Genomic DNA, 13,297 nt, shown 5'->3' on the forward strand with positions numbered 1-13,297 from the left:
TCTGTTGCCCACGCTGGAGTGCAGAGGCTTCATCACAGCTCACTACAGCCTTGAAATCCTGGGCTCAATTGATCCTCCCACTTCCACCTCCCAAGTAGCTGGGACTACAGCTGTGAGTCACCATACCTGGCTTAGTTTTATGTAAATGCACAGCCGCATTTTAAAATGAAAGTGAGACACCGTGCATGCTATTTTGAAACCTCCCTTCCCCATTCAATATCCTGTGGATATCTCTCTGTTACAATAAACACAGATTTACATTACTGTATCTTTTTTAATGTTATTGGTTGTAATGACTGTAATTACTTTGTGATTATGGTAAAACTTAGCCAATCCTTTAATAGTACAGAACTTCATGCTGTTTCTAAATTTCTGTTCTTATGAATATCCCTTCAATGAACATTCATACAGACATGTATGTAAATTTATCTAATCATTTCCTTAAGTTTCTAGAAGTGAAATTATTGGATCAAAGGGTGGTAAATTTTAAAATCTGCTACACATCACCAAATTGCTCACTGAAAAGTCTGTATTATTCTTACACTCAAACCCACAATGTATGAGAACGTTCTTCATTGGGTATGATCAAGAAATTATAATTCTGCTGGGTGCAGTGGCTCATACCTGTAATCTCAGCATTTTGGGAGGTCGAGGTGGGTGGGTCACTTGAGGTCAGGAAATTATAATTATCTCTTTTTTTTTCTGAGACAGGGTCTCACTCTGTCACCCAGGCTGGAAATACAGTGGTATGATCTCAGCTCACTGGAGCCTCAATCTCTTAGGCCCTCCTAGGCCCTGCTGCCTCGGTCACCCGAGTAGCTGGGAATACAGGTGTGTACCACCACACTCAGCTAAATATATATATATTTTTGTAAAAACGAAGGCTTACTATGTTACTCAGGCTGGTCTTGAACTGCTAGGCTGAAGCAATCCTCCTGCCTTGGCCTCCCAAAAGTGCTGGGATTACAGGCATGAGCCACTGCACTCAGCCAAAAAAATTATAATTCTGAAACAGATTTTCCACATGATGCTCTAACCTTTGTTCTTAACTTTCAACATTTAACAGTAAAATTTTGCTCTCATTTTAAACCCTAATATTTAAGAGTAAAACAGACTTTGTTTCACCTTTTTTTCCACCCCAATGATCACTGCAGTACCTACATCACTTTTATAGCTTCCAGGGAAAAATGTATGCACAAGCAAAGTCAAAATGTTTCATGTGTTAATACCAGACACAGTTCTCTAATCAATTAATTTTTTTCTTAACTAAAAGCTTCAGCTGGGCACGGTAGCTCACGGCTGTAATCCCAGACTTTAGGAGGCCAAGGCAGGCAGATCACTTGACAACAGGAATTTGAGATCAGCCTGGCCAACATGGCGAAAACCGTCTCTACAGAAAATACAAAAATTAGTTGGGCATGGTGGGACGCACCTGTGATCTCAGCTACTTGGGAGGCTGAGGCATGAGAACTGCTTGAACCTGAGAGGCGGAGGGTGAAGTGAGCCAAGTTCTTGCCACTGCACTCCAGCCTGGGCGACAGGGCGACTCTGTTCCTCCCCTGCCCACAACCCCACCAAAAAAGCTTCAAAGCATGCAAATATTATATAAAGAAACACACCAAATGGAGTTAAAACATGCTTGAGGCCAAGTGTGGTGGCTCACGCCTGTAATCCTAGCACTTTGGGAGGCCGAGGCAGGTGGATCACGAGGTCAGGAGTTCGAGACCAGCCTGGCCAACATGGTGAAACCCCGTGTCTACTAAAAATACAAAAATTAGCTGGATGTGGTGGCAGACACCTGTAATCTCAGCTACTTGGGAGGCTGAGGCAGGAGAATTGTTTGAACCTGGGAGGTGGAGGTTGCAGTGAGCTGACATCACACCATTGCACTCCAGCCTGGGCACCAGGGCAAGACTCTGTCTCAAAAAAAAAAAAAAAAGTGCTTGAATGGTGCTATCAATACATAAGTGTAGTGTATGTGTGTGTATACACATAGGCACACTATGTTATTACTTGAATACCTGTTAAACAACAATAATAACAGTAACAAAATATTTACTGAATGCTTATACTATATGCCATCATGCCATGTATTATTGTGAATGGTTGACATTCATTAACTCACTTAATCTACACATAACATTCACAGTAACTTGTTCAAAGCCTGCTCCTCAAAATTCAAACGTAAGGTCTGGTATGGTTGGAAACAGACTAATAGACTGGCTTAGGGATTAGAAATATAGGTGAGATATGGTCAAAAAGAGAAAGTGCCAGTAATCCTAGCACTTTGAAAGGCCGAGGAGGGTGGATCACTTGAGGCCAGGAGTTCGAGGTCAGCCTGGCCAACATGGTGAAACCCCGTTTCTCTACTAAACATACAAAAATTAGCCAGGCGTGGTGGCACGCACCTATAATCCCAGCTACTCAGGAGGCTGAGGCAGAATTGCTGGAACTTGGGAGACAGAGGTTGCAGTGAGCCGAGATCATGCCACTGTACTCCAGCCTGGGTGACACAGTAAGATTCTGTCCGCATCCCCCGCCAAAAAAAAAAGAGAAAGACTACATGAACTTTGAGAAATTGTCACTGCATCGATAACTTCCATTTAATAATTTCACAGAAGTCCAGTGCAATTTTAGAAGATACTCTACAAAGTTATATGCACATTATATTTAGAGGTAAGTTTAACAAACTTCCAACCTTCAGCCTTTTGCAGGATTTTCATGGCCTGGTTCAGCTGGCCTTGGCCTATCAGTGCACACGCAGTGTTGTAGCACAGCTCATGTGTGCCTTCTTGGAGGCCCAAGTTCTCCTGTCAGGGGACAAAATACCAGTTAAATACTAAACATGAATAATACTTCACAACTGTATGGGTATACCACAAGGATACTCACTGGAACCACTTTTTCCCAATTGCTTTGAGCTGCAACAACTGCTGAAAGGTTTGTTTTCCTCTCCTCATCATAATCATCTTGAGAGTTTCGGACAAGATCTCTATATACCGCTAAGCATTCATCATAGCGTTCCAAACGGTATAACTGAATAATAAATAGCAAGTAAAAAATCAGAGACAAATATGGTGTTACATCTTTAATACCATGCAAATCTTTTTTGGAACCACTAAGTAGGAATCCTAGTTCAGCATAATGGGAACAATCAACTGTTTATGTTTTATAATTTTTAAATGAGTTCCACGTACTAGTCATACTTCCAAATAAATTACTTTTTGAAAATACTTTTAAAATGAATGTTCAATATATTGTGGATCTGTAGGCAGGATTCAGTTGAGAAAAGTCATTTTCTTTCTTTCCTTTTCTTTTTTTTTTTTTTGAGATGGAATTTCACTCTTGTTGCCCAGGCTGGAGCGCAATGGTGTGATCTCGGCTCACCACAACTTCCACTTCCTGGGTTCAAGAGATTCTCCTGCCTCAGCCTCCTGAGGTAGCTGGGATTACAAGCATGCGCCACCATGCCTGGATAATTTATATTTTAGTAGAGACGGGGTTTCTCCATGGTCAGGCTGGCCTCTAACTCCCGACCTCAAGTGATTTGACTGCCTCAGCCTCCCTCAAGTGATTTGACTGTAATCAGCCTCCGGGATTACAGGTGTGAGCCACCACACCCGGCCAAGAAAAGTCATTTTCTTTACCTTTCTTCTTAAAGTTAGTAAAGTGCCTAAATAGGTTGTGAAAGAACACCTTTATAGAATTCAACCCTGTTATCTAGATCTAAAGTTACAACGAAAATATTTTTCCACAACACAAAATGATTACTAAAACAGGAACAAAATTAAACGTTAAGAAAAAGACAATGTTTCCTAGAGTTCGCTATAATCTTCATTTTATCTTTCTTAGAAACCAGCTATCACACAGGTGAGTCTTAAGCAGACACAACAGAAATCCTACCGATTTCATTCAAGTTGTGCTGAAAAAATAATAACTGCTACTCTAGGTCAATTAGTCCATTATGTATGACACAGGTTGATGTCTTTAACCTCAAAATGCTAGAATTTACCCTAAAGTTATCCAGTTTACCTTAAAAGTTTTTTATAGACCTACAATCCATGAATTTGTCCAAATCTTTCTTCAACTCATTTATATTATTAAATCCATACTACCTCCTGAGAACAATACATTCAATACAACATTATTTGCCCTAAATTGACATTTAAAAGTCTTTGAGAGGAGGCCAGGCGTGGTGGCTTATGCCTGTAATCCCACTACTTTGGGAGGTCAAGGCAGGCAAATCACTTGAGGCCAGGAGTTTGAGACGAGCCTAGGCAACATGGCATAACCCCGTCTCTACTAAAAAATACAAAAATTAGCTGGGTGAGTTGGCGCATGCCTGTAATCCCAGCTACTCGGGAGTCTGAGGCAGGAGAATCGCTTGAACCTGAGAGTTGGAAGCTGCAGTGAGCCAAGATAGTGCCCCTGCACTCCAGCCTGGGCAACAGAGCGAGACTCCATTAAAAAAAAAAAAAGAAAAGAAAAACTTTAAGAGGGTTTTGTTAACTATAATATACACATTTCTGTCCTCTTGTCATTAACAGCCCCATTTTACATTAGGTTTAATTTTATGTCTCAAAATACTTTAAAATATTTTCATGATTTCATGGGCTAGAATAATCTAAATTCTTATCTATCATGATATCCTTCATTTTAAACTTAGAATACAATATTAGTGAAATACTATTTCAAACCTGTTGAAGTATACAAGCTCAATGTGCTTTATCTTTCTAACTCAAAAGTCAAAATTAAATAGATTAATTCTTTTATTTTCTTTGATTTCCTAATTACCCGAGGAAGTCATTTGTTCATGGCATGTTATATATGCAACTATTTGTATGAAGATAAAGAAGAGGGATTATGTTCAAACCTCAAGGACTGGTTTGGTGGCTAGTGTTGTGGAGCATCAGGATAGGCTGGGTTTCCTCAACCCTGCTCCTTGCTAGAGGTAGTCATGCTCACTCAGGATCACTGTCAACATGTATTTAAAAGCAGTAATTACCACTTGTCCATAAAGCTCCTTCAGTTTGTCTGTCTGTTGGTTAGCACTTTCTATTGTCTTCAAGGCATTCTCAATTCTGTTCAGCCTGTACTCGCAATATGCCTTTTCAAAGGAGAGAGAGTTACTGAAGAAGGAAAAAAACCAGTATCTGATTATTATCTAACAATGCAATGTACCCAATATATAGAACATCGCTCTAAGCACTGGATTTAGTCCTGATAACAGATGAGAAAACTGACAAAGGTTAGAGACTTATCTAAATATCAGATAGCTTGTAAATGTCTATCAAATATATAATTAAGCATATATCAGTTTCCCTAGCCTCTCTTTCTTTCATGGATATTCTTTTTTTTTTTTTTTTTTTTTGAGACGGAGTCTCGCTCTGCCGCCCAGGCTGGAGTGCAGTGGCCAGATCTCAGCTCACTGCAAGCTCCGTCTCCCGGGTTCACGCCATTCTCCTGCCTCAGCCTCCCGAGTAGCTGGGACTACAGGCGCCTGCCACCTCGCCCGGCTAGTTTTGTGTATTTTTTAGTAGAGACGGGGTTTCACCGTGTCAGCCAGGATGGTCTTGATCTCCTGACCTTGTGATCCGCCCGCCTTGGCCTCCCAAAGTGCTGGGATTACAGGCTTGAGCCACCGCGCCCGGCCGGATATTCTTATTAAAATACACATTTAAGAAGGAAATCATTAATCTGCTAAATAAGTAATTGTCTTAGATACAAAGATAATTTGAAGGCTGCTTTAAATGGGTTATTTTGGAAGTTTCTTAAATTCATTAACAAAACAATAAGCCATAAAATGCTTCTTTAAACTTGTTTAAGAAACAAATGATTAGCAAAGAAAAAATAACTATAAATCTTAAAAGAAGTACCCGTAATCAAACAACCGGTAAACACTACTAACATACACACACTTAAAAATTCATCTACATTAATCTGATACCTCATTGATGATGTTTCAACCATAATCCATGAGGAAAAATATTTGTTAAAGCAAAGGCCAATGTCCTTTATTTACTTACCTAACAAAAAAATTTATTTTTGGGCCAGGTGCGGTGGCTCATGCCCGTAATCCCAGCACTTTGGGAGGCCGAAGCAGGCGGATCACTTGAGGTCAGGAGTTCAAGACCAGCCTGGCCAACATTGGCAAAACCCTGTCTCTACTAAAATTACAAAAATTAGCCCGGTGTGGTGGTGCACATCTGTAATCACAGCTACTTGGGAGGCTGAGGCAGGAGAATCGCTTGAACCTGGAAGGTGGAAGTTCCACCAGCCTGGGCGACAGAGCAAGACTCCGTCTCGAAAAAAAAAAAAAAATTTATAAATACTTTTATCCAAGACTCATTGACAAAATGTTTTTGAAAATGTCTCTCACAAAATAGCCCAAAATCAAGACACTGAATTTTAGCACAAACATATTTAATAGGAGAAAAGCAGTATTGCCTCCATTTCCCTTTTATTTTTAATAAAGTTTAAAATTAATTTTTAATCTCTGTAACACATTTATATGGCTCAAATATAAAAAGAAAAAGATGTACACTAAGAGGCTTTATTCCCACTGCTACCCAAATCTAACCTGTTCCTATTACCTCCTACAAATGACTTTTTTTTTTTTTTGAGACGGAGTCTCCCTGTTACCCACGCTGGAGTGCAATGGTGCAATCGCAGCTCACTGCAGCCTCCGTCTCCTGGGTTCAAGCGATTCTCCTGCCTCAGCCTCCTGAGTAGCTGGGAATACAGATGCGTGTCACCATACCCAGCTAATTTTTTGTATCTTCAGTAGAGATGGGGTTTCACCATATTGGCCGGCCTGGTCTCAAAGCCCTGACCTTGTGATCGGCCCTCTTTCGGCCTCCCACAAATGACTATTTACTCATTGTTTCTCTTTATATTGTTTGTTTTGCAAATACAGGCAAATAGATATATAAATTTTTACATCCTCCTCCTCTTGCAAAAGGAAGTATATTGTATATTGTTCTGCACCTTATAAACCAGTATCCCATTAATATGCTTCAAATTTAATTTCAATACTTTTTTTTGGAGCCTAGGTGTAACAGTAAAGAAACTGTGACTGAGTTATTCTCCCTACATCCTCCAAGGACTCATAATTATGCCCCACAACTCTCTATGGTTCACCTCCTTAGTGGTTCAAAGGAAACACAATGGTTAAAACAAACAAAAAAAATAGACCCTCTAAGGCTAAAAGAAACAGAAGTTACTAGTATTCCTCCCAGTTTCAGAAACATTATTGACAAGCAAAAGAGGGGAAAAAAGGAAGGAAAGATAAAAAAAAAATCAGCAAATAGTTGGGGAAAAAAACATGGAAGAGATTATAGCTATACTGTTTCTAATAACTGTACAAGCAACTAACTGAATCACTTACTTGGCTAATACTTTGGTGTGAGTATTGATGACATTCAAAGCTTCCTTGAAACTTCCATTCTGGATAAGGCATACCACTTTACAATGCAGGGCAGTTACATCATCTTTGTTGATCTGTAGTACTAGAGAACAATTTTAGGAAAGTCATTTTAAAATCCATTCCTTTTCACATTTTTACTAAATTTTCCCATCCTGTCTCTCCGAAAGCTAAATTTCTAATTTTATTGCAGCAGAAATAATCGGTCAGAACAACTAGAAGAAACAGCAACAAAGCAAAACAAACCCAGAAAATAACTAATCTTCACTTTTAACTTAAGAAGTGACAATAAGGAGAGTTATAGATTAAATTTTCAATGAGAGAAAGATGCCCAGTAGGCATGTACCAAAAAAGTGCAGTGAAATAAAGAAGAAAGAAGCAATTTCTCCAGATATTTCATCTTGAAATGCATGCTACATTCTGTATAGTTCATTACTTCACAAGGAAAAAGTTCGGTAGAATTTGGAAGCAGATGACCTAGGTTTGGTGCAAGCTTGCCACTAAATGCCTTGAGGTCTTGGGTATATCACTTAACAGCCAAATCTTAGTTTTCTGAGCTACAAAATGATTAGAAAAGCATTACCTATTTAATAAGGTTACTGAAAACACGAAATGAGAATATTTTGGAAAAATTTTATAAAGTATAATGCAAAGGCAATTTATCTTGCTGGCAACGTTTCCAAAAATCATTAAAATTTTCCCTTTTCACCTAAGATGACCAAAGTATAAGGAAGAACTCAGGTGGCAAGTTTCAATGTTAACAACTGTTCGCTATTAAAATGACCAGGATCATCGTTACTCTTGTTCCTGTGCCACTACAGAAGTCCAATTCTCAAAGAATCACAAGAATTTCTACCAATTAAGAAAACATACTGGTGAACAAGTTGACAACCTTTGCTGACTAAAAGAATTCCTGCAAAATACTACACTGCTACTAAGTACATAGTACTGTTTGGAAGGCTAGAGTTAATTCAAACAAATTTAGGGATAAATTCTAATTCGTAGCTATTCTCCTCAACGTCTGAAATCACCAAAAGTGCACTGTGGGCACAATCACTACTTTTCAAGTTAACCCAGTACTAGAGTGCTGAAAATTATTTAGACAGCTTTCTATGTTACTGACACACCTTTTAGGTTAATACTACTCTGAACAGCTAAGCCGTGCCTTGGTAATTACATATCCAAATCTAACATGCACAGGCTGTACCTTCACTAGAGAAGAACTGCGCACCACCGAAAACATTAAGTAGCATGGCCATGCCACATTCCAGGTATGTAGTAAAGAACAAAAGGATATGATGAATTAAACCTCACAACAAAGGCAGTAAAACCCTAAACTATCCCTTACAAGGCAAAAAAAACAGGCCAAACTTTTCTTCCGACATTTATCCAGTGTTGGTGCTTCCACACACATATTTCCTAACTTAATAACACTGAAGAGATCCCATCTGTGGGAATGACAGGCCTGACATCCAGATCCAGCCCTTTCCTCTCGCCCAGTAGAATACGTACAGCTTCCACCCGGTCAGCACCAGCTTCCAAACTACGTGTCCCAAGCAGGTTCCTCCCCCTTTAGCGGCCAAAGAGAACAAGCTCCCTCAGTAATACAGTCCTGATCATTGCGCTCAAGATGAAGAAGAAAAGGAGGCACTTTGGAATATTTGTGAAATAAAACAGCAAAGAGGGAGTCAAATAAGAAAACAGTTTGAAATGGGCTCCGAGAGCTGCGGTCTCTTTAAAACCTGCCCTCGCTTCCCGCGGGGGGTAAAGAGGGAAGTACACGTGGCTCTAAGCAACCAGGGACCCCAGGCTGACCTGGTGAAGCCGAGGGGTGAGACCTGCGTCTCCCGGACGTTCGAGCCCGAGCCGGGGGGAGAATGGTCGGGAGGGTTTCGGGGGTCTCCCCTTCCCGTGCCTCCCGCGCGAGGTGGTCTCGCGTACCGGAAACAGGCCGCATCCTCCCGCCGGCCTGGGCCCGCCCCAGTGCCCACCCCGACACTTACTCTTATTGACGGTCTTGAGAGCGCGCGTGAAGTCGCCGTTCTGGCCATACCGGTTCACTTCACTCCACAGCGCAGGCACTGACACCCCCCCACTGCCGCCACTCGCCATCTTGGAGGAGACGAGGGGCGGGGCGGGGCGACCTCTGCCCCGGAAGAGGATCTCTAAGGCTGCCAAGAGGAGGAGGAAGTTGATGATTGCTAAGCGTTGGGAGCGTCTTCAATCCTGAGGCAGCATCAGAGACCGTAATCTTCTGCTCTCGTGGCAAGAAATTTGCACGGATAGAGTTGATGCACCTCACTTGAAGTTGGCCTGGAGAAAGAGGCGTCGGACTCCCGGACGGGGTTGAGAAACGGTCACGAGTTTAGGCTCAAAGCAGCGTGTTTCCAGGAGACCGCCATGGTCGAGGCAGCGTCCCGGTCCCACGGTGCGGGCCTGGACGATCATTTGTGGGATATAAATAAAAGGACTATGAGGTGGTAAATGAAAGACTACCAACTAGAAGCCGTAGGGAGTCATTTGAAGGAGAAATAGGCACGGCTCGTCGGTGGTTGAGGGAAAGGGATCTTGAAAGATGATTAGGAGAACTTGGGTTCTGGGGAAAGTAGGGGAGGACATTCTGGCAGAGAAGCAAACGTGAGGAAAGGTAAGAAGGCAATAATCTCCCATTACAAAGGGTTTGGTGAAACCCTCTGCCTGTCATTTTCGCTCCGTTCGGGAGCAGTCGGCAATAAGCTGAAAGGGTAATGGGGTGAAAATGCCCGGGGTCAGTTCCTGGCTCTGCGACTCACTAGATGCCTGACAATAAACAAGTTACTTAGCTTCTGGGAGTCTTTTTTCCCAACTGTGAAATAGGGATACTATATTTGTTCTAGAGATATAAAATATTAGGGTTTGCTTACGACCTTAGTATCAAGATGTGTTCAGGTGTACGAACGGAATGGTATCTATTTGGTACACTTGGTGTGAGTATATATATATATTTTTTTTAAGAGACGGGAATCTTGCTGTGTTGCCCAAGCTGGTCTGGAACTCCTGGGCTCAAGCAATCCTCCCACCACAGCCTCTCCAAGTGCTGGGATTACAGGCATGAACCACCACACCCAGACGATGTGAGAGATACACTTGATGTGAATGTTGTATTTTATTGAATGGCCTGCTTTTCAGACTCATATCTTGTCATGACTTTTACAACTTCTGTTACTCCCTCTGTCCCTCAGGAACCTAGCTAACTTTTTTTTTGAGACGTAGTCTAGCTCTGTGACCCAGGCTGAACCTCACTGCCATCTCAACCTCCTGGATTCAAGCGATTCTTTTGCCTCAGCCTCCCAAGGAGTTGGGACTATAGGCATGAGCCACCGTGCCTGGTTAAGTTTTGTATTTTTAGTAGAGATGGGGTTTCACTATGCTTGGGTTAGGGTCACTATGCTTGGGTTGGTTTGAGACTAACCAAGCTAGTCTCAAACTCCTGACCTCAAGTGATCTGCCCTCCTCAGCCTCCCAAAGTACAGGATTTACAGGCCTAAGCCACTGTGCCTGACCTTGCTAACTTTTTTGTCTTTCAGCCTTTCTGGTTCTACGTTGAAAGTTACTTTGAGGAAACATTTGATCTTGCAGACTGGGCAACCTTGTGAAGCAAAAAATGCCAACTATGTGCCAGGCAATATGCTAGATCCTAGGGATACTGCAGTGAGCAAGGTAAATATGGTTCCTTGGCCTCAGAATTATAGTTCATATAGAGTGAGATAACCCTTAATTGATTGCATCCTCTTAGAACGGGGTCCCCAACCCTGGTACCGGTCTGTGGCCTGTTAGGAACCGGGCGGCACAGCAGCAGGTGACTGGTGGGCCAGTAGGCAGTACGGCCTGAGCTCTTGTCAGATCAGCTGTGGCATTGGCTTCTCACAGAAGCTCAAACCCTATTGTGAACTGGGAATGTGAAGGATCTAGGTTGCTCACTCCTTATGAGAATCCAATGATAAATGTAATGAGCTTGACTCGTACTGAAACCAACTGTCCAACTCCTGTGGAAAGATTGTCTTCCCTGAAACCGGTCCCTGGTGCCAAAAAGGTTGGGAGACCACTTATAGGAGATTCTGTCTACTTCTGAGCACTGATAATCAATCAAGGGTTATCTCACTCTGTATGGACTGTAATTCTGAGGCCAGGGAACCATATTTACCTTGCTCACTGCAGTATCTGTAGGATCTAGCATACTGCCTGGCACACAGTTGGCATTTTTTGCTTCACATTCCTTACCTAATCTGTGAGTTCCTTGAGGGCAGAAACTGCCCAGCTCCTGATATGGCATATGGTGCCCTGCCATATTTTTGTCTGGTCCTTGCTGTATATACAATGCAAACAGCATGAAAGGTGGCCTGAACTGTAGGTGCTGGAGGGTGTAATTCTTGTCAATTAGTAAAAATCATGAGAAGAGCTTTAGACTTTTACTGACTAGAATTGTCAAAGGTTTCAAGCCAGTTATGTTTAGATTTCAGGGGATGGGAGCTCCAGAAGACAATGCTGTGTGAGAAAATTGGGTATACCCAACCAACATTTGTTGTATTTTGTTATTCTGAGAAAATGTAGATTCCACTGTATTCTCCAAAGGTGTTTATATCCACTATCTCCTCCAAGTTAAGAGCCACTGCACTAGTATTACTTTTTAGAACATTGGCTTTATATAAGAATTGGTCATTTTGGTTTCTATATCATTCTGATCCCATATATTTTGTAGCTTTTAGAAATGCTCAGAATTCTGCTGCTGTGGACTTGTTTCTATGTCTTATGTCATTTTAATGGAGTTTTGTGGCAAACAGCCTATAAATATGGGGCTTAACCTGCCGTTTTTGAAACAGGAATCTTCCAAACCAGAGTGGCGTTTTTTTGTTTGTTTGTTTGTTTTAAAATAAACAACAAATTTACATCTCACATTGTGAAGGATGGAAAGATTGTCTGGTGAGGTCCCACTCATAGATGGCATCTTCTGTTTTCAGATGGTGGGAAAAACACCAGACTGATCCCTTAAAGCATGTATCTGATGCCACTTTCCTACCCTCCTGATAAAATCTGAACTACAAAGACTAGCAGTAAGGGCTTTTGTGATCTGGCCTCTGCTTGCCACCTCCCCAACTCAAATAGGTCTCCTTACTCATTTCCTAGCCCCCTTGCGTGCTAGTCATCTCTAACTTCTGTGTAGTTATGTGTCCCCCTACCTCCTGGAATCTGCACTTTTATTCATTTGACAAGTGTTTGAATGTCTTGTATATGCCAGTGCCATGTATTACACCAGTTGCTGGGATACAACTGACAACAAAGAAGACAACCCAGTGTAATACAAAATTTATTTTCTAGTTGGGAGAGATGGGTAATAAATATGTACTATGGTAGCAATAAGTTTGCTGAAGAAAATTATGGAAAGCTAAGAGAGACTGAGTATAGACTGTGGAGAATTATTTCATTCACAGTATACAATTGTTTTCTAGAGATCAGAGAGCCCTTCCTACTTCTGTGTATTCACAATACCGTATTGTTAATTCCATGTTAAGGCTTAATATGGTGTTTTGAAATTGTCTGCCTCTGGAGACTCCAACATTAATTGAGGGCAGAAGGTTAATTTTGTTCATCTTTGTATTCCGAGAGTCTCACATATACATAGTAGGCTGTATTCGTTCTCTAAAAAACACAGAACCAATAGGATATGTGGAGATTATGAGAAATTGGCTCTGCAAAATGGAGGTGAAGTCCCACAGTCTGCCTTCTGCAGACTGAAGGCCCAGGAAAGCCAGTGTAGTTCCAAACCCAAAGGCTTGAGAATCAGGGGAGGCAATAATGTAAGTCCTGAGGACCAGGAGCACCAACGTCTAGGGGCAC

The 13,297-nt window shown here is 41.6% G+C and overlaps 1 protein-coding gene across 1 annotated transcript in view; it reads right to left on the minus strand.

Moving 5' to 3' along the window:
* Window positions 1-9,563, minus strand: part of SRP72 (signal recognition particle 72) — a 35,596-nt gene extending 26,033 nt beyond the window's left edge. Inside the window, exons 1-5 of the mRNA XM_037989410.2 lie at window positions 9,427-9,563; window positions 7,388-7,508; window positions 5,006-5,129; window positions 2,893-3,036; window positions 2,699-2,810 (exon numbers count right to left, since the gene is read on the minus strand). Coding sequence (XP_037845338.1) covers window positions 2,699-2,810; window positions 2,893-3,036; window positions 5,006-5,129; window positions 7,388-7,508; window positions 9,427-9,535 — 610 coding nt within the window. The 5' untranslated portion in view covers window positions 9,536-9,563. The remainder of the gene's footprint in view (window positions 1-2,698; window positions 2,811-2,892; window positions 3,037-5,005; window positions 5,130-7,387; window positions 7,509-9,426) is intronic.
* Window positions 9,564-13,297: the final 3,734 nt, after the last annotated feature.

The sequence above is a fragment of the Chlorocebus sabaeus genome, chromosome 7 (genome assembly GCF_047675955.1).
Source record: "Chlorocebus sabaeus isolate Y175 chromosome 7, mChlSab1.0.hap1, whole genome shotgun sequence".
NCBI classification, from domain to species: domain Eukaryota; kingdom Metazoa; phylum Chordata; class Mammalia; order Primates; family Cercopithecidae; genus Chlorocebus; species Chlorocebus sabaeus.